We start from the raw sequence: 26,836 nt of genomic DNA, 5'->3' as shown, positions 1-26,836 counted from the left end.
TTACCTTAGTGTCCTCTACTGCTTTGTAGCACACCAAATCTGAACAGGATGCTGTCAAAAGGGTGAGAGAGGAGCAGTAAGTGGGAGGTGAGAGGCTTATGCAATGTAAGGATTTAAGGGATGAGATGCTGAAGAGTCTGTTGTGGCAACCCAGGGAGGAAACAGTGGCAGACTTCATTAATAGTTCTGCAGCATATCACTGACTGTTAACATTCCCATCCACCATTTCTACACCACAGTGGCCGAGGCTTGAGTTCACTGCCTGGTCAGGTCAAAAACATGTGCTACAGCTCACATCTCATGTAAATTTAAAATTTGCTCCACAGTTCTCAGTTCATTTAAGACCACGTTCATGCTGCCAGGCAACATCCTGCAATCAAAAAAATAATGAAAGAATAAATGAGAGGTAAAAGGAATCACTATGATGCCAAAGCTGCTTGTGTGAATTTTAAACCTGCCCGTATTTTTCGACCCAGTTGTGGGTGTCTTTTTCTCTGTGAGCGTGAAGCAAACAGAAGGTGTTTTACTGCCATCCGTTCGTCTTCTTCATTAGAATGCAGCAGCAGTCTGCAGCTGCACGCAGAGCGGAGAGAGAGGAATGATGAAACCAGAGCTAAAAATAGCTGCCTCCCAGGATCCCCCCTCATACGGCATTGTAAACACTCACAGAGCCAGCGACAGGCAGCACCAGCCTAGGACTCTGTGTGTGTGTGTGTGTGTGTGTGTGTGTGTGTGTGTGTGTGCATACATGGCTTAGGAGCTAGTGTGTGTTGGACACATTGCAGTCCTCCTCACCCTCCCCTCCTCATCATAAACCAGTGTTTGGTTTGGCAAGCATGCATCATCGAGCTGCTGTACAATTAAAGCCATCTGTGGGGGTTTTTACTTGAACAAGTCTGGGGAACATTACTGCCTCACAGTTCTGTGGCAAACATGAAGCAGTCACCTTGATAAATTAAAGCTAAACCCACATTCACATTATGAAAAGTACAAATTGCCATCAGGTAAAAATCTTCATTATATGTGAGCATGACAACATGCAGCATGTAATCGTTGTTTAAGGAGACAGCCACCTTTATTACAAGGTCTGTTATTACACTGCAGGGTGTCCACTTTTTATATACTATAAGCAAACAGTGTTAAAGTCCACACACACATAGAGCGGGCACATGCTTATTCTAACTGCTGATCTCACAATAAATTGGACAGCATCATAGAAACAGGCTTTTTTGAAACTATATCTCAAGTGCAACAAAGGTATTCCATTCTAAAAAACACCTTCTGACTGCTCTTGCACCAGTCCAGACATTAGGAAGGTAGGGGCATGTCTGAAATATGGAAGATGATGTCAACAACCTCAAAACCCCACTGGACAACAAATCCATGTGACGGAAAGGGACAACACGTGCACAACAACCTGGAAATAATGGAGGAACCCCTCTGGAGATAAACTGTATGTTTGAGCCAGATGATTCTACAGATCAGCTTCACCACATTCAAACAAATGACTAACTGACTGGGAAGATTGCTAGTGCTGAATGCTAATTTAGAGTATTGACAGCTCTGAACCCTGAGTAATTACACCTGACAATTTTGTTCTGAATGTAAATTAATTTTGAAATATTGGAATTTAAGTAGTTTAATGTCTCAGTGTACTCTCATATTAAAGCATGGAAGGGAGTCACATGACATACTGTTGAAAAAAGCTCTGTTCCATTTTGGATTTTTAGTTGTTAGCATAGTTTGTTATTATATCAGATTTATCACATAAATGTTTCAGGGTTGTTAAGAGTTATTGATCATACAAAGGGCTTAATTGTCGTACAGTCGTTACTGTACACCTATCAACCATCTAAGTATGACACATATACAGTTTACAACAGTAACAATGCCACTTTTTATTTATTTATTTTAAATGTGTCCATAATTTATAACAAACTGACAAAAACAGCTTCTCATTTCCACAGTGACAGCAACTGTCCATTTTAGCTAAAGAATTAGAATTAACATTAGTTCAGCAAGTCTCTTGGTGAGCGATAACATTTTAACATCACCTTAAAAATCCACAAACTAATGTAGTTAGTTATTGATATGCTAACTCCTCGCTGAGAGGATGCATTTGAGCTAACAAGCACCTAGTCTGATCCATTCATTTTACTTTGGCACTTTTGTTTTTGATTTTGTTAAGCCTGAAAAAGACACCATGTATCTCTCTTGCAGTATCCCACGTCACACAGACTTTAGCACATGGAGAAATCTTGACAGGCCTTAGCAAACAGTCAGTTCACATTCAATATAGAAAAACTCACCTGCTGTTGGGCTCCAGAAAATGCTGCATCCTCTACACTGTGGCTACCAGCTCCACTGGTTTGTTTTGTTTTCCAGTTCTGGATTACATTCATGCTCAGTGGAAATTTCATGTGTCTTCCTCACTTGCAGTAAGTTCCTTGGAATTGTTATGGTGAAAAATATATACAAATGTGAACCAGTTTCTCCTCTAATACTCCAACTAGCAAGACCAACTACAATGTAAAGGCCCTGCACACCCATAGTGCAACCACACAGGTGACTTCACTTAATTTGCCTGATGAGATGTCTTCTCAGGACAATGTGGGCATGTACAAACTGACTGGCTTCTCTGCAATCAGCAAAAATAAATGAAAACACCTGTGTAGCTACAAATTCCCAAGTTTCTTATACCTTAAAAAGAAGATTTAGTGATGTCATTGTATCAGTTGTTGGTGTAGGTAGGCAGAAATCACTTTAACATACAGAACTACCAACTGATTCCAAAATAAGTCATAAAAATGTTGGTGATACCTTGAAGTTCATGTTATGAGTCTATAAATGGGACTCATCTGCAGTTGCACAAATAAGCAATAAAAGCTATTTATGTAGCAGACTGTCATTAAACATAAACACAAAGTCAGAGACAGAGCTGCCGTCCAAAAACATTTTAACATCACTCCATCCAGTCGCCTTTTCTGCATTCACATAGTAACCTAAAAGGATTGTCTCGCTTTCCAAAAAGATGCTTTCTTTTGTGCAGGGCTGTATGTCTGTGCAATAATACAGCCTTCATGTTCTCAGATCCAGGATGGATTAGAGATCATAGAGAAACTGAGGGAGATGGGTTTCCATGGCAATACAGTTTCTTTTTCCTTCTCCCCAGCTTGACGTCACATCAGGCTCTGTGGTAAACCTTTAGCACAGAGGTGTGTATGCACAGACGAGCGGGCGAATGAATACAAAAATGGGTAACAGCAAGACTGCAAAGATCCATATTCACTGTGAAAATGGCAAGTGTAATGTGAGTCATCTATTGACTGGTGAGGGAGTACCTCTTGTTTCATGGTTCTCCATACCGGCTTGCTCAATATAGCTGTATGATGTCTTACAGTTATCTTATCTGCCAGATGTTTTATACACAACTACTATAATAAACTGTTTTCCTTTATCTCTGCCATCAAATTAATTCAAACTGAACACAATACATTTTGTGCCAGCTTCAAATATTTTTGCAAAATGATCTGGCTGAATATCAGATCAGGCAGAAATACTACTGACCGCTGCTCTTTTTAACTGATGTTCCTTTAGTGCAGCACATCAATCAGCTTGCAGAGGTGATTTGGTTGTATAAACAAAGCCTAAGCCTGCCTCAATACTCTGAGTACAATTCTGCCATCTTGTGGTTTCCTGTGAAGCTTGAACTTGTCGAGAGATAGTGAACCTGACAGAGATACTGACAACTTAACAGAAAAAACATACATCAAATACTGCAGTCAACAAAAAATGAACTTAGCTTTTGCACTTGTGGAATTTTAGTCCTAAAATTAAGGCTCTTTACTGTTTTACATTTGTGTTGCTAAAAGGATAATATTCAATATAAAATATAATATAGAATAAAATATTGCCACTACAAAAGGAGCAATTAAAAGTGTGGTGTAAATCACTTATAAATCAAGGAGGCAATGGAAAAATGAATTTGTATATTTACACAGGTGGATGTGAGTTGATTTAACTAATGTTTGCCTATGCATGGTCATACAGATATATGTGCATGTATGTACAGTATATGTAAGTACACATATATCTGTCTGGTATTTCCTGATGCATTAATGTAATGCTTGCTGGGTTTTACTATATTAAAGACACATTTATGTATTTTAACTTGCTCTGCTCTACTATAACTGTCATAACTGCTCATTTTTGGCTACAGCGTGGCAGGATGCTTTCCCTGCATAGATCTCAGGTCCGAATTAAGGTCCCAGCAGGTCCGTATGTGTGCACACCGGAAAGGTGTGAACAAAGGTGCATGTGTGCATTTGAGTGGCAGGTGTGTGAAGGAGGTGCCGAGGATATTGGCTAACTGAGGGTGTCATGGGCAGAAAGCCACATCACAGGGACACGACCTCTCTGCAGTGGGTCTCCTCAGAGGACGAGAGGGTGACAAGAGACTGAAAGCAAATTTATCTACCAGCTTAATCTTAACCCAGAATATGTACATGTACACATTGTGCATTTGGTTTTATTGTTTTCTGTGTCACCTGTAAACTACTTTATGTACACTCACTTTTGTACACATATGGATTTGTTCCTGTTGGGGTCGTGGAAAAACACCAACCACTAAACACAAAATGTCAGGTCTGAAATGCTATAAAGTTTTGAGATATCTGATGAATTTAAAGCAACATTATGTAACTGTTTTACCTTAAACAACAGCTTCATGATCATTCTGATGGTACGCTGACTTCTGATAAGAAGAATGGAGTCTCTGCCATTCCCACTCTGCTCCCGTTGTTGCTCTGTGTGACTTTGGTGAGCACGTACAATCTCCCTCTAACTGAGTGATAGTCAGCAGCTTAATAAGCAGCTCAGTAATGCTGAACTGTAGATCAGTTAAAAACACTTTGGTAGTCATTAAAAACCAGCGTTTATCTCTGATATCTGGCAGCTGTTTCAGTTCAGTGAATGGGGCTATGCAGTCGGAGCTCTGCTCAAGAGATTGATAGGTTTTGTGTTCTGTACATGAAAAGCACTTAACCACTTGGAGTCTGGGTCCAACAGATTCAATTACTGCTCATTGCACATGGCTGCAGTTAAGTTATATTTTGTTCCATTAATTCTTAAACAAAGCTGCCCACAACTTATTACTGATGCAATGATGTTGATGTTATTGTTATGATATGATTTGTGTACAGATTAAAAGCAAAAGAGAATCTAACCAGCAGCCAGCTTCAGTGGACTTCAGCATCAGCCTCAGGTTAGTTTTTCTTACCACATAAAGTATTGAAATGTTAATAACAGCATGTCATTTTACTGTAGATCAAAGACATTTTACATGAAGCAGTAGTGGTACTCATGGCTGCTGTTTTCCTGAATGAAACTGTGTGCTTCCAACAGGCCAGGGTGTCATATCGCATCCTTTCATCATCGGCCTGCGGTGCATCAGCAATCATCACTTATTGAACAATCCATTAGGAGTATTGCTGGGAGACATTTTCAGGAAAACCGCTTACATCATGGCAGGTATTACTTCCATGAAAACTGTTATAACACTACAGCACTGTGCTGTTGCTTACCAAGGTGTTCTACCAGCTGTAAGTTTAGCTGTCTGATTGTTTGTTAACCCTGCTGAATGTATTTGACTTTGTTTCTGTTGATCTGTCTTGTCTGTATGTTTCTGTCTCACCTCCCCCTCACTCTCTCTCACTACATTAAGTCCATCTCTCTTCTCTGCCTTCTATCCATTGCTGCCATACAAGGTAACTCTTGCAGCCAGAAACGACATTCTTTCCCTGGGATTAACATAGTTCCTCTCAGCTGCTGAGACAAATCATATCCACACAAGTTATAAATAACTAGGCTGGAGGAAATGTGGGGCTCAGGGGAAGATGTCCAACAGCAGAAATGTTTTGGGACTGAAGCTCCTCAAACATTAAAGGAGGTTTTTTAATGCAAATTGCAAAGAATCACAAAATATGCACATGATACAGAGTAAATTTTAGATTCCTTTATGCATGAATGTATAAACCTGATTTTAGATAAAAGTTTTTTCATTTTATTTCATTTTGACACCAATATATTTATGTTATCCTTAGACAAGGTATTTCTGTAGCAACACAGTGTTAGTTGGTGACTAAATTACTCATTTATTTCACAGCTTTATCAGTATTTTTCTCCTCATGAAGCCTTCCCCTATTCACTCTTTAATTATCTTAACAGTAAATCATTGGCCAATTAGCCAAAAAAAACAAGAGCTGTAGAATGATGTATGAGCAGAGTTTGACACTAGAATGCTGTTTTCATCTACTGGTGCTGGAAAGTTTCTCTGTTCTTATTGTAAATCTGAGTTTAACATGTAACAATGTACAAGCAGTTTGGAAGACAGTCGTGGTCCAATATTCAACTTACACAAGCATGATTAGAAAACATTTAAACTCCAGCACACATACACTGAGACCTTTCAGTGAAGAACGAGACATCCTGTGTCTGAGATTTCAGATTTTTCCATGAGGGAGAAGGAGTAGATGTAACTTTAAGAATATTTTTACTAGTTAACTGAATTTGTCGCGAAGCTGTGTGTCAGTAAAAATCAAGCTAAATAGATATGCATACTGACATTTTTTAGTTTACTTGATTTTGTCATTTTTCCAGGATGAACATATTAGATGGACAAAAGTATGTGGACAACATTACAGCTGCAAGAGCTCCTCTGGGACAACATTCCACCACATTTTGTACCTGGGTGCGGGAAATTGCTCCTGTTCCAGTTCATCCCAAAAGTGTTTGATAGGGCCGAAGCTCTTCCAGATCAATCTGGGAAAACAATTTCTTTATGGACCTGACTTTGTGCCATACTGCTGACACAAGTTGGAAGAACACTATTGTCTAAAATATCATAATATGATGTAGTACTGAGATGTCTCTTAAATGTAATTAAAGTATGAGGTCCAAACCATTAAAAACAGCCCTTGGCTACAAGTACACAGAAATATCTGGACTGCAGTTCTTCACGTCCTCCACAAGAGGGTACACACTGGCTCAATGTGATGTGCAACTCCCTCTGAAACCACTCTCTCTCCCTCTCTCTCTTGTTACCCACTAAAAGCATCAGGGGCTGCAATAAACAAAGAAGCTTTAGAGGTGAATAACCCCAGCTGGGAGAACGTGCTGGCTGGATTCCCTTTGTGTTTTTGGGGTCACAGTGTTGTTCCAGCGAGCTGAGCGTCAGCAGTAACAGCAGCTGGCATGCTCCAGGCTCTTACTGGCAAATCCCACTGAGTCATCAGCAGGCTGCACCTCTTTGTCCAAAGGTTTAGCTGAGCTCTGTGACCTCCCTCCTGTACTCCTGTCAGCTCTGTGTCATACTGTAGGACCGCCTGCACTGACGCTCAGACACACCAGAGTGGGATGCATGCAGGAGCATTAAGGAGGGCAGATGCATGCTTGAGAGCACAAATATGTTTGAGTGTGTGCAGGCATCTAAAGATCAATACCTCAGTAATCAATTCTCAAATTCAACTTTCTTCATTAGTATTATATGTTTGTACCATTGAATAGATGCAAGGATCCCAAAATACTCACTCCACAGTCCACCATCCTCAGTTTAGATATAAGTGGTTAATAGGTTCAACCATAATAATTCTGTAAAACATTTAATTTTAAACATTTAATAGATTTAATATACTAGATTATGAAATCTGTATATATCAAAAAATATTAGAATATCCAAATATATAAATCATAAATTTGTGGCCATTATGTTGCATGACTTTTGTACTTGAAGAATGACAAATAACATCTGGTTACAGTACAAATTACTTTAACGTGATATGTTGAGGTGGTGCTTTAATTATGCAGAAAACACTGTATTATTATATTTTTTAAAAATACTTAAAACATTTAATGTCCATGACAGAAACATGGACACGCTCATAAACAATATTTAGCATCCATATTTCTATCAGAAACATTAATTCTTAAAATATCTATGGTTTTGTCAGATTTCTAGCAGGATATGGGGGGAATGTCTCCTGTAGAGTTCCCTTGCATTGTATGCACTCAACATAGTTCAACTGCAATTAAAGAAAGCCCGCAGGGACTACTTTAATGTATTCATTTTCTTAATGTCTTGAATGGAAGAGTAGTGTGCAGCAATCCTCTTTTTTGTAAGCTGTAACACATTTATAATGATTAGAAGCACCAATCCTTAATTCACAAGCCCCCGGCATTGTAATTACTGTACGCAAGGAAAGAGAAATGACTGTATCTGTGGTCTGTGTCTATGCCATGAAATTCAAGGGGATTTGAGGTAAGTGCACCAACAACATGCTCAGTAACTTCTGTAAAAGAAACCCTCGCTCATTTTGTTTTGGATGATAGAACAATAATGCTTTTTTCATCATTTATAGAAGCATCATACATTCAAATATAATACCAATACTGACCCAGGAAAAATAATATTTTTGCCTTCAGTCAAGCTCCCATTTGTTTCAGTGGTGACAAACAAAGGTCTTGTGAACACTGCATTCAGTGATGCTAGTATTTTAGCATGCTGATGTTTGTGGTAGAGATAGACCGATATATTTTTTTCAGGGCCGATACCGATTATTAGTCGTCAAGGAGGCTGATAACCGATATTTGGAGTCGATTATTCATTTGCAGTAAAAGTGAAAATATTGGCGTCAAAATTTTGAATAATACAAACTCCAACACTTAACTTTGTTTAAATGCCTTTAAGCATATGTTTATTAAACAGCTTTTCAGATTTGCAACATATTAATGTTTTGTTTTTTTTTTATCTTAGTCAATAGACATCATTGTTTTATAATTCTAACAAAAAGTGCAGGGAGCTCCCAGGCTCAGCAGCATGCCTTAGAAAGTTAAATGAAAACTTAAACAAAGAAATAGCTCCCTGAAGTTTTCTACAGTAAATTAGGTTTTCCAGCATTTCAGTATAACTGAAATGTTATTTTATCTTTCACTTATCTTTCTTTTAAGTTCAAACAAAAACAAAAAGTGCAGGGAGTTCCCAGGGTCAGCAGCATCTCTTATAATAATAATTGTAAATTTCCCCATTGTGGGGCAAATAAAGGATTATCTTATCTTATAAAGTTAACTGAAATTTTAAATAAATAAAAGAAAATAAGTAAATAAAAAGTAAATGAAATTTGCACAGAAATATGAGTCTCAAACCAATTAGTAGTCCCAGTTGAGCAGCACCAGATTGTGGCGCAAAAAGCAGAGTTGTTCAGTGTGTGTGAGCACTGTGCATGTACAGCTTTCACTGCTTATTGGCTGTTACCCGTGCCATGGCTCTGTGTGTAACCAATCAGATGGTGCTGTGGGTGGGACAATGCTGGAGACATGTCGGATTTAAAAAAAAGGCCGATGCCGATATGCTGAATTTGCCGGCGCCGATAGTTGGTCTATCCCTAGTTTGTGATGTGTCCTATATATAGAATATACCATAACAATACCCAGCAACCATCCAGCAGCCAATAAAACAGTCTTGTTTTTGTTGATATTGATCATTACAAAAAATGTTGTTATTTTTATGACTTTTCATTCTGTAGACCGTCATCATTCAAAAGCCCAGAAGGTCGACAGGCAGTGGAAATACATGTTTAATAAATAATAAATAAAAAATATATGTTAACAAACTGTATGGCAGGGGTCAGCAATTAAATTTGAATAATGAGCCAGTTTTTGTCATTGTTTTTGTTGTATATTTGTTTATTTGTTTGTTTGTTTTAGCATTATTCACTGAGAGGCCAATGTTCTCCAGGTGCAGTGGAGATGCAGACATGTATGTTTTCTATTTGTTTTATTTTTTTGCTATGTTTATTTCTTTTAATTCATTCAAAGAGAGAGAGTAGCCTTACTGGGACATACATGGGCTCTCTATTTACAGATTTGGATAGATTTGTGAAAAACATGAACGTTTTCATGTCGTCATTTAGCCTACTACAGCTACATGCTTTAGTCTTCTGTCTCAAAAGTACACAGACTGTGACTGGTGTGTGGGTGTTACTATCATGGATTCAAATGTTTTCATAAGAAGTCAAAACTTCTTTTCAGAAATCCACAAATCTCACTCAGCCACATACTGTAACTGTCTCTGTGGTTGCTTTACAAACTTTATTTACTGATTTTTACAGCATTTTAAATCCATCAACTGTGATTTTTCAAAAGTCAAGAATCCAGTGCATCCAGCACATGGCTGTCCTGCTTACTTTAAGTGCTTCCGAATGTCAGTGTAATTTATACCACCTCTGATGATCAGTAGTCAGACCCCAAAAACAGAAGATGGAGGGATGAACATACTGAGCACATTTATCTTTTTATTAAATGTGCAAAGAACAGTTTCTGAAAAGGTGAACTAAGAGAGAGACAGTCTAAAAGTCGTGGACGCGGCGGAAGGACCCCACGTTGGGGTTCATGGCTGCCCACTCATTGAAGCGGCGGTACTCTCCTCTCTGCAGCAGGTACTGACGTCCACGGTAGCTGGGGAGCTCGTAGAGGACCCAGGCACCGTCCAGCACCTGGGCAGAATGGACCTCCCGGAGGTTCCAGCGGTCGGGCAGGTTGTTCAAATCCTCAGTGCATTCCAGCATCTGACCGCCGAAGTCGGGACGCTCGTAGACGCGTATCCTGAACACACCAGAGGTCTGCAATACAAAGACCAAGGCTTCGTTCTACCTCTGCACAAAAGATGTTACACAAATTGCTGAAATGTAAATGTATTTGAGTAAATGTTGTATAACTGTTAAATCATCTGGTGTATAACTCATGAAGGCTTTGACATAAGAGAAGATTTGTATTTACAGGATTGTCAGTGGAATTTGTAATTCAGACAGAAAGATAAAACAGCTAAGAGGAGCCATATGCACCCTTCTTTAGGATCTTATCCTCCCTGCAGTTTTGTTATAATAAGTGGGCTGGTTTTCCTCTGTTTTTGATCTGTGGGGTCTGTTGGAGACTGACCAGAGGGTGTTTCTTTACACATTTAGGGATGGACCTGCAGCCACCATGATTGTAAATATTTGAGAAAATGTGTAATATACCAATTTTAAGTATTTGTTCTGCATTGCAACTGAAGATAGTTACATTTTTACACATCTATATTTTCATTTAATAGCCTTGTCTCCTATAAATTATATTGGCAAGCTTCTATTTGTTTTCCCCCAGTTATTCGTTGAAAGGAAACCACCTCTCTACCAATTGCAGGGAGGCTGTGTAGTCATATAGTTGGATGTACAAAGCACAATGACTGAAGGCAAATATGTGAAAGATTCCCATGTTTAGAATTCAGGACAGTTGTTGGTCATGTGACAATATATACCATTTAATTCCATTAAATTTTGGTTTAATTAGTAATTGAGCGGGGCCCTTTAGGTAACATGAGGTATCCACGTTTGGTTGGTTTTCAGGCATTTCTGTACCATGAAGTCAGATATGTCCCTTTCCCAGTCAGAATTACTACTTTGAGATTAACATGAACGCTTTTACAAATAGGATACTTTCAATGCAATAACTCTGATATGACATAACCCAGGGTCCCATGGGCAGCTAAAGCACTTTGGCTAAGGTTAATGAAAGATTGTAGAGAAATCCTCCTAGTCATTTGTGACTTTTCAATATTTAGTTATAGACTTTGTCTTTCTCTAACCTTAACTCGAGTGCCTAAACACAACCATAAATGGTTTAACAATGCATAGTCGATATCGTGGTCACTGTTTTGTAGGAGAGGTTGTTGTCAGAAAACACATGGTACATTACATGGTACAGGATCAACATTTTACTACTAGTCAAATACTGAAATTAACACTGTTCCCTCATTATATTGATAAAAACTCAATGCATTTCCCTCAAAACATATTTGCTATTGCAGATTAGTACTATATAAATGCAATTTCCAGGAGACAGGGTTGTAATATCACTGCTAAACACACTGGTTAAGTTGGAAAGATACTAAAAGCATATTCAAGGTGTATTCAAGGTGAACTCACATTTTTTATGATCATGCATGACCTGATGCTGTCATTGTAGCCCATCCAGCGCTGGTAATCAGGGTACTCCCCCCTGGTCAGGATGTACTGGTAGCCCAGGTAGTTGGGCCTCTCATACAGAACCCAGGCCCCACTCTCCACACGAACAGAGTTGCAGTGGCTGAAGTGGGTGTTGAGCTCAGGACAGTCACTGTTGCACTCATAATAGCGACCTTGGAAGTTTCTGTCTTCATAAAACACGATCTGTTGAAGAGCAAAAGGTGTTCGGTGGAAATTATAAACCAACCAGATATATTGTATAATATACAGTTCATATTTAATATTGTTGCTGGAGTTTTGACTGGAAAAGACTGGTCTGTCTGTTTGTCTGCCTACCTTTCCCACACGGTCCATGTTTGGGCCTCACACCAAAGTTTGATAACCGTTTGTTTATCACACCTTTCACATACACAATATTTCCTACAGGCCTGGCCCAGATTTATATATACAGTCTATGTGGGCACAGTGAGAAGCACTGCCAAGGGGCATCATTGTTATTTTAATTGCCTCAGCATTTATATCTGCACAATGGCTGATGCTGCAATTGTTTTTAAAATGCTCAGTGTTTACTCACTGCTACAGCGGCTGACCTTTTGATCTGTCAGTGCCTGATTCCAGAAACAATTTATTGATCCAATTAAATTGTCTCCTCTGCAGCTGTTACTGAGGCTGATGCAGTGAAGTTGGCTTGTGGCCACATAGCACACTGTGGTGCAAGCTTTAACGTCCTGTGTTGGAGGGGACAGGTGTATTCAGACTTTCATGCTCCACCCTCTGTCTGCATCCACACCTCAGTACACAGTCAGCTGACTGCTCTCTAGACCAGCTCTGAAAGACCTGGTGGATGGAGGCTCATTATTCTGTATTTATATCTGCTAGCAGCCAAATCACAAGCATAGTGATTGACAACTAAAAATGTACAAAAATTGAGGACTTTATTCTTGCTACGTCAGTATTGTTAAGTTATGGCAGGTGGCTGAAAGTTGTCCTATCTGAGTCTCAATTGTGTAGATTTGCTGCTTTCTTCTTATCTTGTGTTTCTGAAAACTGAGTGTCTTTGGGTTTAAGACTTGTGGAGCAAGTTGAAGGCTCTACTTTTGACTAGGAACCCTTTTTGTCAACCAACAGCTAGGCAAAAGATTTATAGATAAGTTGATTAATGAATCAATTCATGGAGAATGATTTGCAGATTTGTTGATAATGAAAATAATCATTAGTTGCAGCCCCAACATTGCTGTGGTTCTGGCTGTGGAAGACTTGTTACACTTGCAATTGTTGTATAATTCATTACCATATTGAAGTGTTGTAGGTGATATATTATACCCATCTCATGAAAGCATAACAGACCTGATGCTGTCACTTACAGTAAATTATACAACTAGAAATCCTATTTAGTGTTTCATTGTTTGTCTAACTGTGCAGGTGTTCTTTCTGTTTTCCTGAAAAGGAAGGCACAGTAAGTCACTGAGTAAAGGTTGTTTGAGACACTGTTAGAGATGGTATGAACAGTCTCTTGCTGTCACTGTGATCAAATCTGTGACCATACAAATGCCTTTAAGGATCAGGTAATCCTGCTGTTCTGTAATTAGTGTCATTTTTATCAGTCATAGTAGACCAAATATTAGAAAAACCACTCAGTATAATGTTGTACAGTTCAAAAGCACCACAAAGATACCATACAGATGAATCAACACCTCTCTAAAACATTTTAATAAAAACTGTACATTATAACCTTCATAAAGAAAAACATTTATTGCAGGAGTGTTGTATTAGACTGCATTAGTTTCAAGTAAGTTGTAGATAATAAATAGGAAAATCTATGCTGTTTTATTATTTTTAGTTATTATTAAATTTTTTCTACCTTAAGATTCTTTTTTTTATATTATGTGCAGTTTGAGGAGTTGAAGTGATATGTTCAGGTGATTGTAAATGATGTATTTACATATATTTTCCAAAATAAATCATTATTTATTTTATTTTGTCATTAATTTCTTTTTATCTCTGTTAAATTTTCTGATAAAAGGAAATTTCAATTAAACTTCACATAGCAACAAACAAGCATTATCATCAAAGAACTTTATTGCTAATGCATGACATTACAAGAAATTTAAACTTAATGAATTTCACAGCTCCATGATTCTCTTGATGGAGCCCACCAGTGCTTTCAGAGCTCCCCACTCTGAGTGGTGTCGGTACTCCCCTTTCTCCAGCAGGTACTGGCGACCGCAGAAGTTGGGATGTTCATAGAAAACCCAGGACCCCTCCAGGACCTTGCAGGACTGGACTTCTTGTCTGGGCCATTTCTCCTGGACCAACTTCATGTTTTCTGTCAACTCCAGAGACTGGCCGTCAAAGTTTGGCCGGTCAAACAGCTTCAGCTTGTATGGCCCTTTAGCCTGAAACCAACAACAAGTCAAAGTTGAATTGTGTTGAATTGTGTTCGCACGTAAGTATGAGGAACACTAGATTCTGATACTGTGTTTATTTTTTTCTCATTCCTTTTCATTGGTGACTCACGATTTTGATGATCTTGCAGGATCGGACACAGTCATTGAATCCCATCCAATGGCGGTAGCCATTGTACTCCCCTGGACCTACAATATACTGGTAGCCTGTGAAGTTGTTGCGCTCGTACAGGACCCACCAGCCACCTTCTACCTTGACCGAGTTGCATCTGCGGATGTAACCATGCAGGTCAGCTGAGTCCCCTTTACAATCATAGGACTTTCCCTGAAAGTCCTGGTCCTCGAAAAGCACAATCTGGAAAAGATAGGCACAGTCAAGATTATACATTAATTAATAAACAGAAGGTGTTATTTTCATCAATTTAGAGAATTATTAGCTTGTACATCTACAGTATATAAGCACATTTAGAAGTTCTCACCTTCTCCATCATTGAAGTTTAAAATACTATGCCCAGTGACCAAAGCAGTACTCTTTATACATGCCAGAAACAATACTGCCAATTCCATGGTTGGCAGTGTATGCAACAGTTATTACAATTCAAATATTCATCTAGAGTCTGCCCATTGTTCTTACTCACTGAATTGCCTTTCCACACACAATGGTTGTTTGATGGTGCCAAGTATCGAAACCTCAGTCACTGCTCCATCCAAACTGTGGCTGTAAATGTTTTTTATAAAGGTACTTATATATATAAACGCAGTAATATTAAACTGCAGTGATGAAAATAGATGACACTGGTAACATGAACTTTTCTAAAGACAAACGCCCATTAATTACACTCAGTTTTGTCATTTATTTGCTTTACACTGAATTTCATTTAAAAAAATTAAAAAAAATCAAATGTGGACAAAAGTTATTTATACAAAAAAAAAGTTATTTATACAAAAGAGCCCCAAGACAGTAGCGTAGGTGTGATGTGGTATTGGAAGTTCATGTGTCACAACTTGACATGATACCTTTTATTTTGGACTGTTTTTTTAAATGTATTTTACACAACCATTTAGCTCTGTAGGAAGTTTGGGGTTGTCTTCTTCTTCTGTTATTTCCATTATCTACTTGTATGAAATGAATATGCAGTGGGATCTCTAAATACACTTCTTATGGTTTTAATAAACAATGATTTACATAAATACAACAAAATACTATGTAATCAGTCTGATCTGTGAAGTTTTGACCTACACATTTAAGTGACCATTATAGCATATTTGTACTGGAATAAATGCAACCCATCTGTGTAGTGTTGGGACAATCAAAAATATTGATAATGTTACATATTAATCATATTAATATATTAAACACTACAGTATGAACCATTGTGGAGAAAGCTACTGTGGACTTTTTTCATTTAGATTTAAATTATATCACAAACAGTATTAAAATTGTACTTAAAGGTTGTGATGATACTGTATTGCGTTTTCTATGATAAACAATAAACATATCTAAGATGTGTATCTAACTTCTTTATTCCCACTGAGTTACTATTTTCATACAAAATCACTGACTCATTTTTATTTCATTGTACGTTAGATTTGCAACAAAGTCACTTTACTGTTACAGATATAAGACAAAATAGCCTACAGGTTTCTGTGATGCATTTACAGTAACTTGTGTTTATTTTATTTTATTATTTTTTTTAAAACCTAAAATTAAAAAAGAATCTGTGCAGGTATCTAAGTGGCTTATTAACTGACAATGCGTGATAATTTAAATATTTTATGTTAACTATTTTATCAGTTATCTGGCACTTGTTAATTTTTTCCATTAATTCCATTGTATAGTTTCCTAAATAATAATTCCTATGCCTGCTGATGTTTAGTATGATCTGACATCAGTCTGTCTTGATGTCTTGAAGTGTACACTGTACACTGTTTAATAACTTTGCTGGTGAGCACAAGAAGTTGAAACTAAAAGCCACTGAGGTGTCATGTAACTTTATCAGAGAGAATACAGACAGTATTGTTGGGGATAAGAAATGCTTTTATTCATTTGAATGCAACACTCAGGGGTTGGGCCAGTTTCCAAATAAGAAAAGCAGGTGGGAGACTGATTGTTGGTTAAGTTCTGGAACTCTGAACTTCTTGAGGTGTTCTAATACTTCTTCAAGATTGCAACTTTAGTGAGGTTTTGGTTGAGTTAGGGCTTTGGAACCTTGTAGGGGTTCAAGAACTGTTGTTTAGAATTCTAGAACACTGGTGGCCCTAGCATTCAAATAACTCTTATAGGGGCTGTGGAACCCTGCATGGTTGCCGCTGTTCTAGAATTCTTTGATCATGCGGAAAGATCCCACAGCAGGGGAATTGGCACCCCAGTCTGTATAGTTGGGGTACTCGCCACGTTCCAGAAAGTACTGGTGTCCATTATAGCTTGGCTGCTCGTAGAGGACCCACGCACCATCCATCACCACACAGGAATGGAACTCCCGGAACTTGAAGGCATCATAGATCGATGGGCAATCTTCAACACACTCTGCTGCTTGACCTCCAAAACCCTGCTTGGTGTAGAACCTGATCTTCCAGTTTTTTCCATATACCTTGAAATAGTCACATTAGAGAATTAAAGTTGATGAAATCATGTTAGTATTTAGTATCTGAATCATCTGACGTATTTTTAACTAATAATTTATTTCAAGCTCACATCTACAAATGGGTTTCTTGGCTGTTTTCCTAGTTTCCTTCAATAATTGATGTGCATGGGCATAGGCACAAAGCACCCTGCTGCCAAATCATGAGCCTTTTATCTCTCCTTTTTGTCTGTTGGCCTTTGACTGATTACTGCTTGGTTGGGGCACTCTTTGGAATTTCACTGGAGCAGGGCACTCTCCTGTACAAAATTTACCCAGAAATGTTTTTTAAAAATCATATATATATATATATATATATGATTTTTTAAAAACATTTGACATTTTTAAAAACATTATATATATATATATATATATATATATATATATATATATATATATATATATATATATAAATAATCAATCAATACTAATGATGATTTTCAAAGCTTTACCTGTGGGTATGTTGTAAAAAGCATCTACTGGTTATTGAGCTTACATTTTTGATACAGCGACATGACTTGATGCTATCAGTTAATCCCATCCACTGTTGGTGATCAGGGTATTCCCCAGGGCTCAGGATGTACTGGTAGCCAGTATAGTTGGGAAGCTCGTACAGCACCCAGCAGCCACTCTCCACCTTTATGGAGCTGCAGCGGTTGAAATAAGAGCGCAGGTCAGGGGAGTCAGTGCTGCACTCATAGCATCGGCCTTGAAAGCTCTTATCCTCGAAGAATACAATCTAGATGGAAGGAAACAGATCATGGTAAATTATCAGCCCAATGCGATATTAAGTGCAACAATAACATACTGTTGTGTCATTAAAGGACAGTTTACGTGCATTACAATTGCTGCCTGAGAGATCTTGAAAACATTTAGAAGATATCATTTGCTCCTTACCTTCCCCATTGTTAATGATATTGCTTGCCTCCCACCCAGCTGCAGCTGTGTTGTGGTTTATATCGAAATGCAGAATGTGCAGATGAGGGAGAGCTATTGTCATCTAAATTAGGTTGATTTGCATATCAGCAAAATGGTTTGGTCAAGTTTGATTTCCCTTTGTTCACATGTGATGGCCTCATATCAAAGAAGTGCCAAAACTGAGGTGTAAAACTTATAAAAGCCAACAGCCATACTTAATGGGAACTGTGTGTGTTGTTTCCATTGAGCTCTGCCCTGTCAAAGGATTTGTTTGTTATTTGGTCTCTATCAGCAGTTCGTTTTGTGGGACAGGGAATTATTTGATAATGTTTCATCAGTCATAACTATTAGAGCAAGGGAAAATGCAGTCTTTTCTTTGACAAAGGCTGGCAACAATAAACCTTGGAACTATGATGCTGTTTCCTGATCTTTAATGTCAATATTTCATAAATATGTTTACTTTCTTTTGCTAGCGATACATCAGGAAGCTGCTTTATCAAGGCATTCTTAGAAAAATCACTGTGAATGTGAAAAAGGAGGCTCACTTCAGTGAAGTAGATATTTTTGTGCAATTTCAAGACAAGAAAAATGACACCTTACCTTAGGAAGACCTCTTTATATGACATGGCATTAAAGTTGCAAACAGAAATGAAAGAGCCAAAATGCTGTCCTGGTGCATTTCTGGCAAGAACAAGATGATTAAAGTAAAATGAGTCAAATATGTCATTAAACTGAGCATCCACAAGTTCAATCCTGAATCCAGCTGCAGTGTGGCCTCCTCGGAGCTGAACTCACAAAAGACATTCAGATTTGTCACAGCAGGGAAAGTACAGGTGCAGCTAGTAACACTAATGATGGCCTCGTTAAGGGGCATGCAGCCATGATTTAATGTTATTCATAACACCTGTGTTTTACAAGTCTAAAAGTCTGTGGTGAGAAATCTAAATCCAAGATGACAGTCATTCATAAAAACCTGACTAAAGCTGGAGAAAAGTAGGACGTATGTGCAGTGAAGTCCTGCTTTGACTGCTTAATTATTATAAATGTCACAGCCCTTGAGTTCCAGGATGTACCATACCACCAATATCTTACTTGTTAATACTTTGTTAAAATATCAGTTGAGGAGCTAAATCCGCTAGGGTTTAGTGTAGAATTTAGTGTAGAATTTTGGGATGTCATTGTTCATTTTTAGAGATTTATATATACTATTTATTATACTATTATATTATATTATATATACTCAAGTCTGTAACACAATAGGTTGTCTCAAAAGCACTCACCACACACTCCCTGGAAAATTCAAAAAGCAAGGATGTATAACTCATACTCAATAATGTCATACATTATTCCAACATGATCTTGTGGGATTGCGTATAAATAGCGTGCCACTTTGAGGACATTTCACGGGTCATGCCAACACATTTCAAGCTTTGCCCATGTGTCATTTAATGCAGTTTTGGTCAGAGTTAGGATGAAGTGGTGGGTCAGGGGTAAGTAAGCTAAGAAATGACACATGAATTGGCACACGAAAAGCAAGAAAATGCGCAGTGATAAGATTTCAGTATGGTATTCATATGCTATTTGGTGATACTGGGCTGAGAAACACTGCACGAGTTTGGAGATTTGAGTATCACTGAAGGTTTTTGAAATATTATTAGTTAATGACAGAAAATCCATGTTATGTTCTGTAAGATGTTGAAACAACTTTTAACAAAAATGTTGTCCCAAAATGTGTTGGCATTTGATTAAATTCAGTTCCATTTAATTAACAACTAAATTATCTTAAGAGAAGATATTTTTACAGTATTACAAATTATAGTGTAAAATTGAATACACAATATTGTTGTATAACAGTCAAGTTTTTCACATATATTTTTCGTTGATGTTTTGTTTTGTTTTTTGTTGAAGATAATCAGATAGCCAATTACACTGAGTAGCTAACACTGATGTGACAGCTTAACATAATTACTGCTAGTGTCAACGAAAGACTGACACTAACTGACCTTTTTAGTTCCTTCAGGCTGGGCTTGAAAGTCAAATGTGAGCTCCAACTCACTCTCAAGGCAGATCATGAAACGGTCATGAAATGTAATCTAATCTGCGTAAAAAGCACACAACTGTCACACCAGAGACCCAGAGTCCAGTGTGTGGTTAGGTTTAGGCAAGCAGTTTGCTTAACGTTAATGAAAGATGGTGGTTTTGGTTAAATTTTAAAAAATATGTTGTGCCTGAGGTTGTGCCTGGTATTAAACCAGACTAGGATCTTTCACTAACATTAACCAAGTGCTGTGAGAGTCTAAACATAACCATGAATAAATGAAATAATGCTGCTGTCCCTACAAATCAATACTGTCACAAAAATGTACACAAATCAATAGATTATATTTCATTACTATTTCACAAACTGCCATGACACTGGGTTGTCAGTTCAGACTACAGTAAGACATGTACAAAAAAACAAATCTTTTTCACAGAAGATATTTTGACATGGAAAAGTAGGAAAAACACAGGTGTAAATGATAAAATTCATGTTGGCTGAATTTTGCTGTTTCAGTTTCAAGGTCTTGTTATTATGTATGTTATCACCATCCTGCTGTCATGGCATACAGAGATACTTGAATGAAACAAATCCACTGTTATTAGTAAAAAGCTGTGTTTTTCTAATATGACAAGTCAAATTATGTGTTACAAAAAGGCCTGTCACAACAAACAAACCTCTGTTGCAAATTTTATGTGAAGGAATAATTGGAGGAATAAGTAGAGTGAAAGGAGACATGGGAAGAGAGAGAGGAGGTATTTCCAGAATCAAACCATCACATTTACACATTTAAATGACTTTTGTAGAGCTGAAACTATTAGTCAGTTTATTGATTAGGTAATGAACAGAAAATCTGCAACTAATTTGATAATCAACCAATTGTTGGAGTCATTTATGAAGCTAAAATGCCAAAAATGTACTTGTTCCCACTTCTTTATTGTAAGCATTTACTTTTTTTTTTCCATTTTCTATCATTGCAAACAGAACATTTTGATTGAACATTTGATACTTTATAGACCAAACAACAACTAATTGATTAATTTAGAAAATCATCAGCAGACCAGTCGGTAATAAAAATCATTGTTAGTTGCAGCCCTGGACTTTTGTTTTACCAGGACATGTGCAACACTATTCTCTGTGAAATCAGCAAGCTAAAGATATGTTAGCTTGATGTATTTTACCACTATGGTTCCCAGAGCGGTAAACAAACACAAGACTAAAAATGATGTTACTTGGCATACAGAGGCTTTAGGATAAGAGTTCACATTAAGGGATCAGCAATAAACAAAGGCTGTGTATGAAAATATTCCTGTTCAAACAGGCTAAAACACTAAGCTTAATGTTTCAGCACTACCTACAGTGATCTGGGTGCATTTCAGGGCAGTGCAAATATAACACTAGAGTAACAAAATAAAATATACCTGCAGTCTTTTGCATTTGTTATGCTTTTTCTTTAGACATCCATGATCTGAATTAGTGGCACATTCAAATAAAGGAAAACCAATCAAAGTATATCTACCTCTCCTCAGTCTGAGAAATGTAAAAACTCAGCTTCTCCCTCCTCTCCCACCTTATGTCTTCCCCCCATTTCCCCTCCCTTTGTTCTGGATCATGATGGTGCAAATGAAATTAACAGCGATCGCAGAGCTGCTTATTCATCAGCTTCCAGATAATTTGAATAACAAAACCCTGTTACAGCGCGTATAAAGTATAAAAGCCGCCTGGCAGCCACAGGTTGTTGGACAGATTCCCACAAACACAGATCATCAAACATGGGCAGGGTATGTAGAGAACAGACATTGCAACAGGCACTTTTTTTAATTTGCAGACACACAATGTAAACAAGTGGAAAAATAAAAATAAAAGAGAGGGACATGAGACAATCTAACTCTGCAAAAGTGCATTTAAAAACTGACAAATTAAGCTCCTCCTCTTTTTTGTTTTTCTTTTCTACAGATCATCTTCTACGAGGACAGGAACTTCCAGGGTCGTTCCTATGAGTGCATGAGCGACTGTGCCGACATGACCTCCTACCTGAGCAGGTGTCACTCCTGCAGGGTGGAGAGTGGCTGCTTCATGGTCTACGACCGCCCCAACTACATGGGAAACCAGTATTTCATGAGGAGGGGCGAGTATGCTGACTACATGTCTTTTGGCTTGAGTGACTCTATCCGATCCTGCCGTTTAATTCCTCAGGTATGTGAAGATTTTGAAAAGATTAACATAACTGAGAAAACACATCTGTAATCTTATAGCGGGTGATATCATATTAATTAAAGATGGTAAAAACATCTGTTTTTGCTATTTTTATTTTTCTACTGTGCTGTTAAAATGTGAATTTGACAGTGAAAGACAAACAAAAGTAGTGTGGCAAAATGCAACTATTGCTCTGTAATAAATATATTTTAAAGCAATAACAGCAGCAAAATTGCAGTTAAGTCCAATTCTGAACTGTCTTCCTCTCTGCTTTCACCCACAGTACAGAGGATCTTACAGGATGAGGATCTATGAGAGGGAGAACTTCCAGGGCCAGAGTCATGAGCTGATGGACGACTGTGACAACTTCCAGGACCGTTACCGCATGTCCGACTGCCAGTCCTGCAATGTGATGGACGGCCACTGGCTGATGTACGAGCAGCCCCACTACAGAGGCAGGATGATGTACCTGAGGCCCGGAGAGTACAGGAGCATAAGAGAAATGGGATACAGCGGCATGAGGTTCAGCTCTGTCAGGCGTATAATGGATTCCTGCTGAAGCAGAGTGCAAAAAATGTGCTGTCGAATAAAATGAAAGACAAATCAAACACCATTTTGTCAGTGTGTGGTCTTATATCAAACAGGAGGTGGGCTTTTGTTGCATGTGAGGTTTAAATCTGCAGAACTGGTCTTTAATGAGAGCTATTGTGGCAACTTTTATGTACAAATTCCAGATTACACACCAGTAAATTTAACACTCAACCATACATGTTATAACAAGTCTAAGTCAAATCACAATTATTCTAATATACTCTCTATTAAAACATCATGTTGTACCCTGTTTCATGCCATGATTATTGGATTTCTCTACAGTATTGGCATTAACACTTCTTTACATGTTATTCAGTTCAATTCTAAATACTTTATTTGCTCTTCAAGGGGCAATCTGAGGCAAGTGATTTTCACTTTCACTCATTAAAACTTAATCTAAAAGTATATACAAGAAATAATCAAATTTATAAGCCCCCAGTCCATCGCTAGGCTAAAATGTCTAACACCACAAAGACACAAATTACTTTAAAAAGCAGTTAACAGTGCGAGTGCACTCATCAGCCTATGCACGAGGTGAACTGTCTATATCTTGTGCTAAGGCTTCAGGAATAAAACCAAACCTCTCTTTGTTTTACATGCAGGCGATGTAAAAGTGATTGTTCCTGATAGCATTAGCTTTTCACAGAGGACATCACACATGGATTTAAACTGCCATCATTTCTTTCAGTTAATCTACCGATATTCAACTGTGCACTCATGATCTTTCAAGATTTTTCTAAACACAGGCAGTTTTACATAATAATAATAATATAGAGGTAAACACTTGTATAATGTTGTCTGTAGCATTGGATAAGTTTTGTGAAGAGTCAGGGGTCAAGAAATGAGCTTGACCCATAATTTGACATTTATACTTGGCTATTTGTGAGTCGCACACATTTAAAATAAATAAATACATAAATCTTTACAGACAACTGTAGATGTAAATTAAATGTAGTGAAGTAAAAAATACAACATTTCACTCTGGAATGCAGTGTAGTAGAAAATGGAAATACTCTAACAAGTACCTCAGGTTTGTGCTTAAGTACTCTACTTGTACTTTGTAACAAACTATCAGAGTAATAAAAGCACATATTATATTATTATTGTCAGTAAATTTTTGAGTTTTCAGTTTCCATAATCACAGATATGATTTTACGCCTCCAGGATGTGGACTGATGAGAAACCTGTAAATATAGCGAAGTGCTTGTCGGAGCAAGCACAGTGACTCCCAGCTGATAGATCTGCTGCTGTCACCCACCTGTACCCCACAGGAGAGCAGAGCTGCTGCAGTTGGCACTGCACCATATGCATGAAGTCTGGAATAATAACCATTTACAGACTGATTTAACAAACATTATAGTCCTGTATGCTACGCTGCTGAGTAAGATATTCAAAACAATGGCTCCATAGATCATTTAGTTATCATGATGGGTATAAATGTGAAGGACAGTTTTACTGGACAAAGTACCAGTGCAATCAGGAATAGAATTGGACACTAAAATGGGCAGAGTACGAGATAATTTTTATGTTCTAATTCAGGCTGATAAATATATTTAACATTTCATATCAGAAGCTGTTTGTGAAGAGGGAGACATTGTTTGTGTACTTTTTTGGTTTCAGATCATCTTCTACGAGGACAGGAACTTCCAGGGTCGTTCCTATGAGACCGGCAGCGACTGCGCTGAGCTGACTTCATACCTGAGCCGCTGCAACTCCTGCAGGGTGGAGAGCGGCTGCTTCATGGTCTACGAACGTCCAAACTACATGGGCCATCAGATGCTGGTGAGGAGGGGAGAGTACCCCGACAACCAGTGCCTAATGGGAATGAGCACAAGCGACTGCATCCGTTCCTGCCGCATGATCCCCATGGTATGAAGCTTCGACATGGCTCATGATTAGCTCTTGTGCATTAGGGTAAGGATACAAAGGAAAACCCTGCAGTGCACTCATTTTCTGTTTTCTCACATGTCATTTACAGCACAGAGGTCCATTCAGGATGAGGATCTACGAGAGGGAGAACTTCGGTGGTCAGATGTATGAGTTGATGGATGACTGCGACTCCATCCAGGATCATTACCGCATGAACGACTGCCAGTCTGCTCATGTGATGGACGGCCACTGGCTGATGTACGAGCAGCCTCACTACAGAGGCAGGATGACGTACCTCAGGCCTGGAGAGTACAGGAGCATGAGAGACATGGGCATGGACATGAGGATTGGATCCATCAGACGCATCATGGAATCCTGTTAGCCAGGCTCAGGCTTGAGACTTGAAAATGTAATCCATAAACATTAATAAATGTTTCATATCTGCAAAGAATTCATTAATTTATCATTTCGTGTTGAGATTTAAAACTCCAGGAAGACATTTTGGGCACTATTTCAAAATAAGAGAGAAACTGCATGAATTATCAGTATCAACTGTTCCTGTATGTCAGAGACAGTTCTATTTTAATCTCTGTATCCCATAAATAAGTTAAGACTTCTTCTTCTTCTGCCTATGAAGTGTATATCATGTAATGCATGTGACATTAAAGATGAACTTCAGAAGATGAAAATGGTAGCTGTGAGACTGTGCATGATTTTGCAGAAGTTTCCTGAAATCACTGCAATAGATACAAAATATAGTTTATTTGCTAATACAGTAGATTAAATATGGCCTGAGGAGGACATGCTAAGTGTTTTACTAGCATGTCACTACTTAATCTTAAAGTGTTCAAAATTGCAGTACACGGTTATTTTCACAGCACATGTATGGACGTGTCAGAGCAGGAGATTTGCAGGTGGCGCTCATTATAATAACGGCAATGCTAACGATAGCTTCGATGTTGGTACTGAGCAAGCTGTCTCACTGAGACAAGTCATTAAAAGAGGGAAATATGTCCTAAAAAGACAAAGAACTCAGACTGCTGAAGACTCTAATTAACTTCAGATAAACTTTGAATTGCATTTATACACAGAAGGAGGCAAAAAAACTGTTTCAATATAAAAACAGGCAGCTGAACGTTGTTTTCAGAAAGACTTATAAAGTTGGTGTAGATTTAAAGTAGTAGAAAATCTGTCAATTAAAGACTCAAAAGAGGCAATGTCCATCACAAATAGCATCACCATCATTAAAAAGCTTACCAGTGCAAGTCCAAATCTTTGTTTGGTCATACCTGGCTGGACTCTCCAATACCTCTGACAACTTGTTTCCAAAAACAAGAAATAAAAGCACAAATAGAACAATAATACCACTTTCTAATAATAATAATAACACCTCCAACACTAATTGTTGCCCACAAGTCCCATTTTTTCTGTCCAAATCTGTACAGTTCTTAGTATTAGGTCATTTATAAAGAGAGAGCTAGTAATAATTCACTGTCATGCTTGTGCTGATGGAGGAAAATCACTCAATAGGACTGTTTAAGGAGTGCTGAGCCTTTGAAAATAAAATTCAATTTGAGGAGAATAAAAAAAGAAAAAAAAGAAAGAAAAAAGAAAGTTAAGAGCAGTAATCTGATTACATCAACAAGCTTTGTTGTGACTCTGAATGGGGCACGTTTAGGGCAGGCACACCCATAAATTGTTGTCTGTAGTTTTCTTTTCTAGGTTCCAAATAAAGAATGAATAATGAGGAACAAAACATGTGTGTGGTCTTTTAGTACTCCACTACATAGTGTAAAGCAAAAATTTGGAGACTGAACATAAACACAATAATGATGAACACTGAGGGGTGACATGTATTAAGCTTCTCTGCAGACACCAACTGCTGCTTGATGACAACATATCAACATTTTATTTTCATCTTTGTCCCACTGCAGAACAAAACCCACTGTACCCTAAAAGACCAGTTTATTCCACTCTGGTGCATAAACCTGTTTAGTTGGATTTACTGAACAGATCAGAGCGATGTCAGGTTTCATGCTATTGCCTGAAAATGCAGGGCTGGCAGATGTATATATTTATATTCCACAAAACAACCCAGGGTGCATTAAGTTTTACAGAGAAAAAAAGAAGGAGAGTAACATGAAC

The 26,836-nt window shown here is 38.0% G+C and overlaps 6 protein-coding genes across 6 annotated transcripts in view; 2 read left to right on the top strand and 4 right to left on the bottom strand.

The window, feature by feature from the left end:
• The window catches only part of LOC108902464 (diacylglycerol kinase beta), a 117,012-nt gene extending 114,433 nt beyond the window's left edge, over positions 1-2,579 (bottom strand). Inside the window, 1 exon segment of the mRNA XM_051065722.1 lies at positions 2,310-2,579. The gene's annotated coding sequence lies outside the window, so the exon portion shown is untranslated.
• A 7,673-nt stretch (positions 2,580-10,252) lies between these two features.
• On the bottom strand, positions 10,253-12,407 carry LOC108902448 (gamma-crystallin B-like). The gene is made up of 3 exons (XM_018704299.1): positions 12,390-12,407; positions 12,015-12,257; positions 10,253-10,673 (listed from the first exon to the last, which is right to left on the bottom strand). Exons 1-3 carry the CDS (start codon positions 12,405-12,407, stop codon positions 10,401-10,403), a joined length of 534 nt encoding a protein of 177 aa, XP_018559815.1. The 3' UTR covers positions 10,253-10,400.
• Positions 12,408-14,176: 1,769 nt separating this feature from the next.
• Positions 14,177-14,846, bottom strand: LOC108902439 (gamma-crystallin 2-like). Its single transcript, XM_018704291.2, has 2 exons — positions 14,571-14,846; positions 14,177-14,449 (listed from the first exon to the last, which is right to left on the bottom strand). Exons 1-2 carry the CDS (start codon positions 14,844-14,846, stop codon positions 14,177-14,179), a joined length of 549 nt encoding a protein of 182 aa, XP_018559807.2.
• Positions 14,847-16,454: 1,608 nt separating this feature from the next.
• On the bottom strand, positions 16,455-17,985 carry LOC108902440 (gamma-crystallin M2). The gene is made up of 3 exons (XM_018704292.2): positions 17,977-17,985; positions 17,576-17,818; positions 16,455-17,049 (listed from the first exon to the last, which is right to left on the bottom strand). Exons 1-3 carry the CDS (start codon positions 17,983-17,985, stop codon positions 16,774-16,776), a joined length of 528 nt encoding a protein of 175 aa, XP_018559808.1. The 3' UTR covers positions 16,455-16,773.
• Positions 17,986-21,807: 3,822 nt separating this feature from the next.
• On the top strand, positions 21,808-22,823 carry LOC108902460 (gamma-crystallin M3-like). Its single transcript, XM_018704318.2, has 3 exons — positions 21,808-21,816; positions 21,992-22,231; positions 22,515-22,823. Exons 1-3 carry the CDS (start codon positions 21,808-21,810, stop codon positions 22,788-22,790), a joined length of 525 nt encoding a protein of 174 aa, XP_018559834.1. The 3' UTR covers positions 22,791-22,823.
• Positions 22,824-24,322: 1,499 nt separating this feature from the next.
• Positions 24,323-25,073, top strand: LOC108902461 (gamma-crystallin M3-like). Its single transcript, XM_018704319.1, has 3 exons — positions 24,323-24,331; positions 24,443-24,691; positions 24,801-25,073. The coding sequence occupies exons 1-3, from the start codon at positions 24,323-24,325 to the stop codon at positions 25,071-25,073; spliced, it is 531 nt and encodes a 176-aa protein (XP_018559835.1).
• The last annotated feature ends 1,763 nt before the right edge of the window (positions 25,074-26,836 follow it).

Source organism: Lates calcarifer, linkage group LG1, assembly GCF_001640805.2.
Source record: "Lates calcarifer isolate ASB-BC8 linkage group LG1, TLL_Latcal_v3, whole genome shotgun sequence".
In the NCBI taxonomy this organism is placed as follows: Eukaryota; Metazoa; Chordata; class Actinopteri; family Centropomidae; genus Lates; species Lates calcarifer.
Note: the sequence above shows the minus strand (reverse complement) of the source record. Positions and strands in the feature narration are given on the sequence as shown.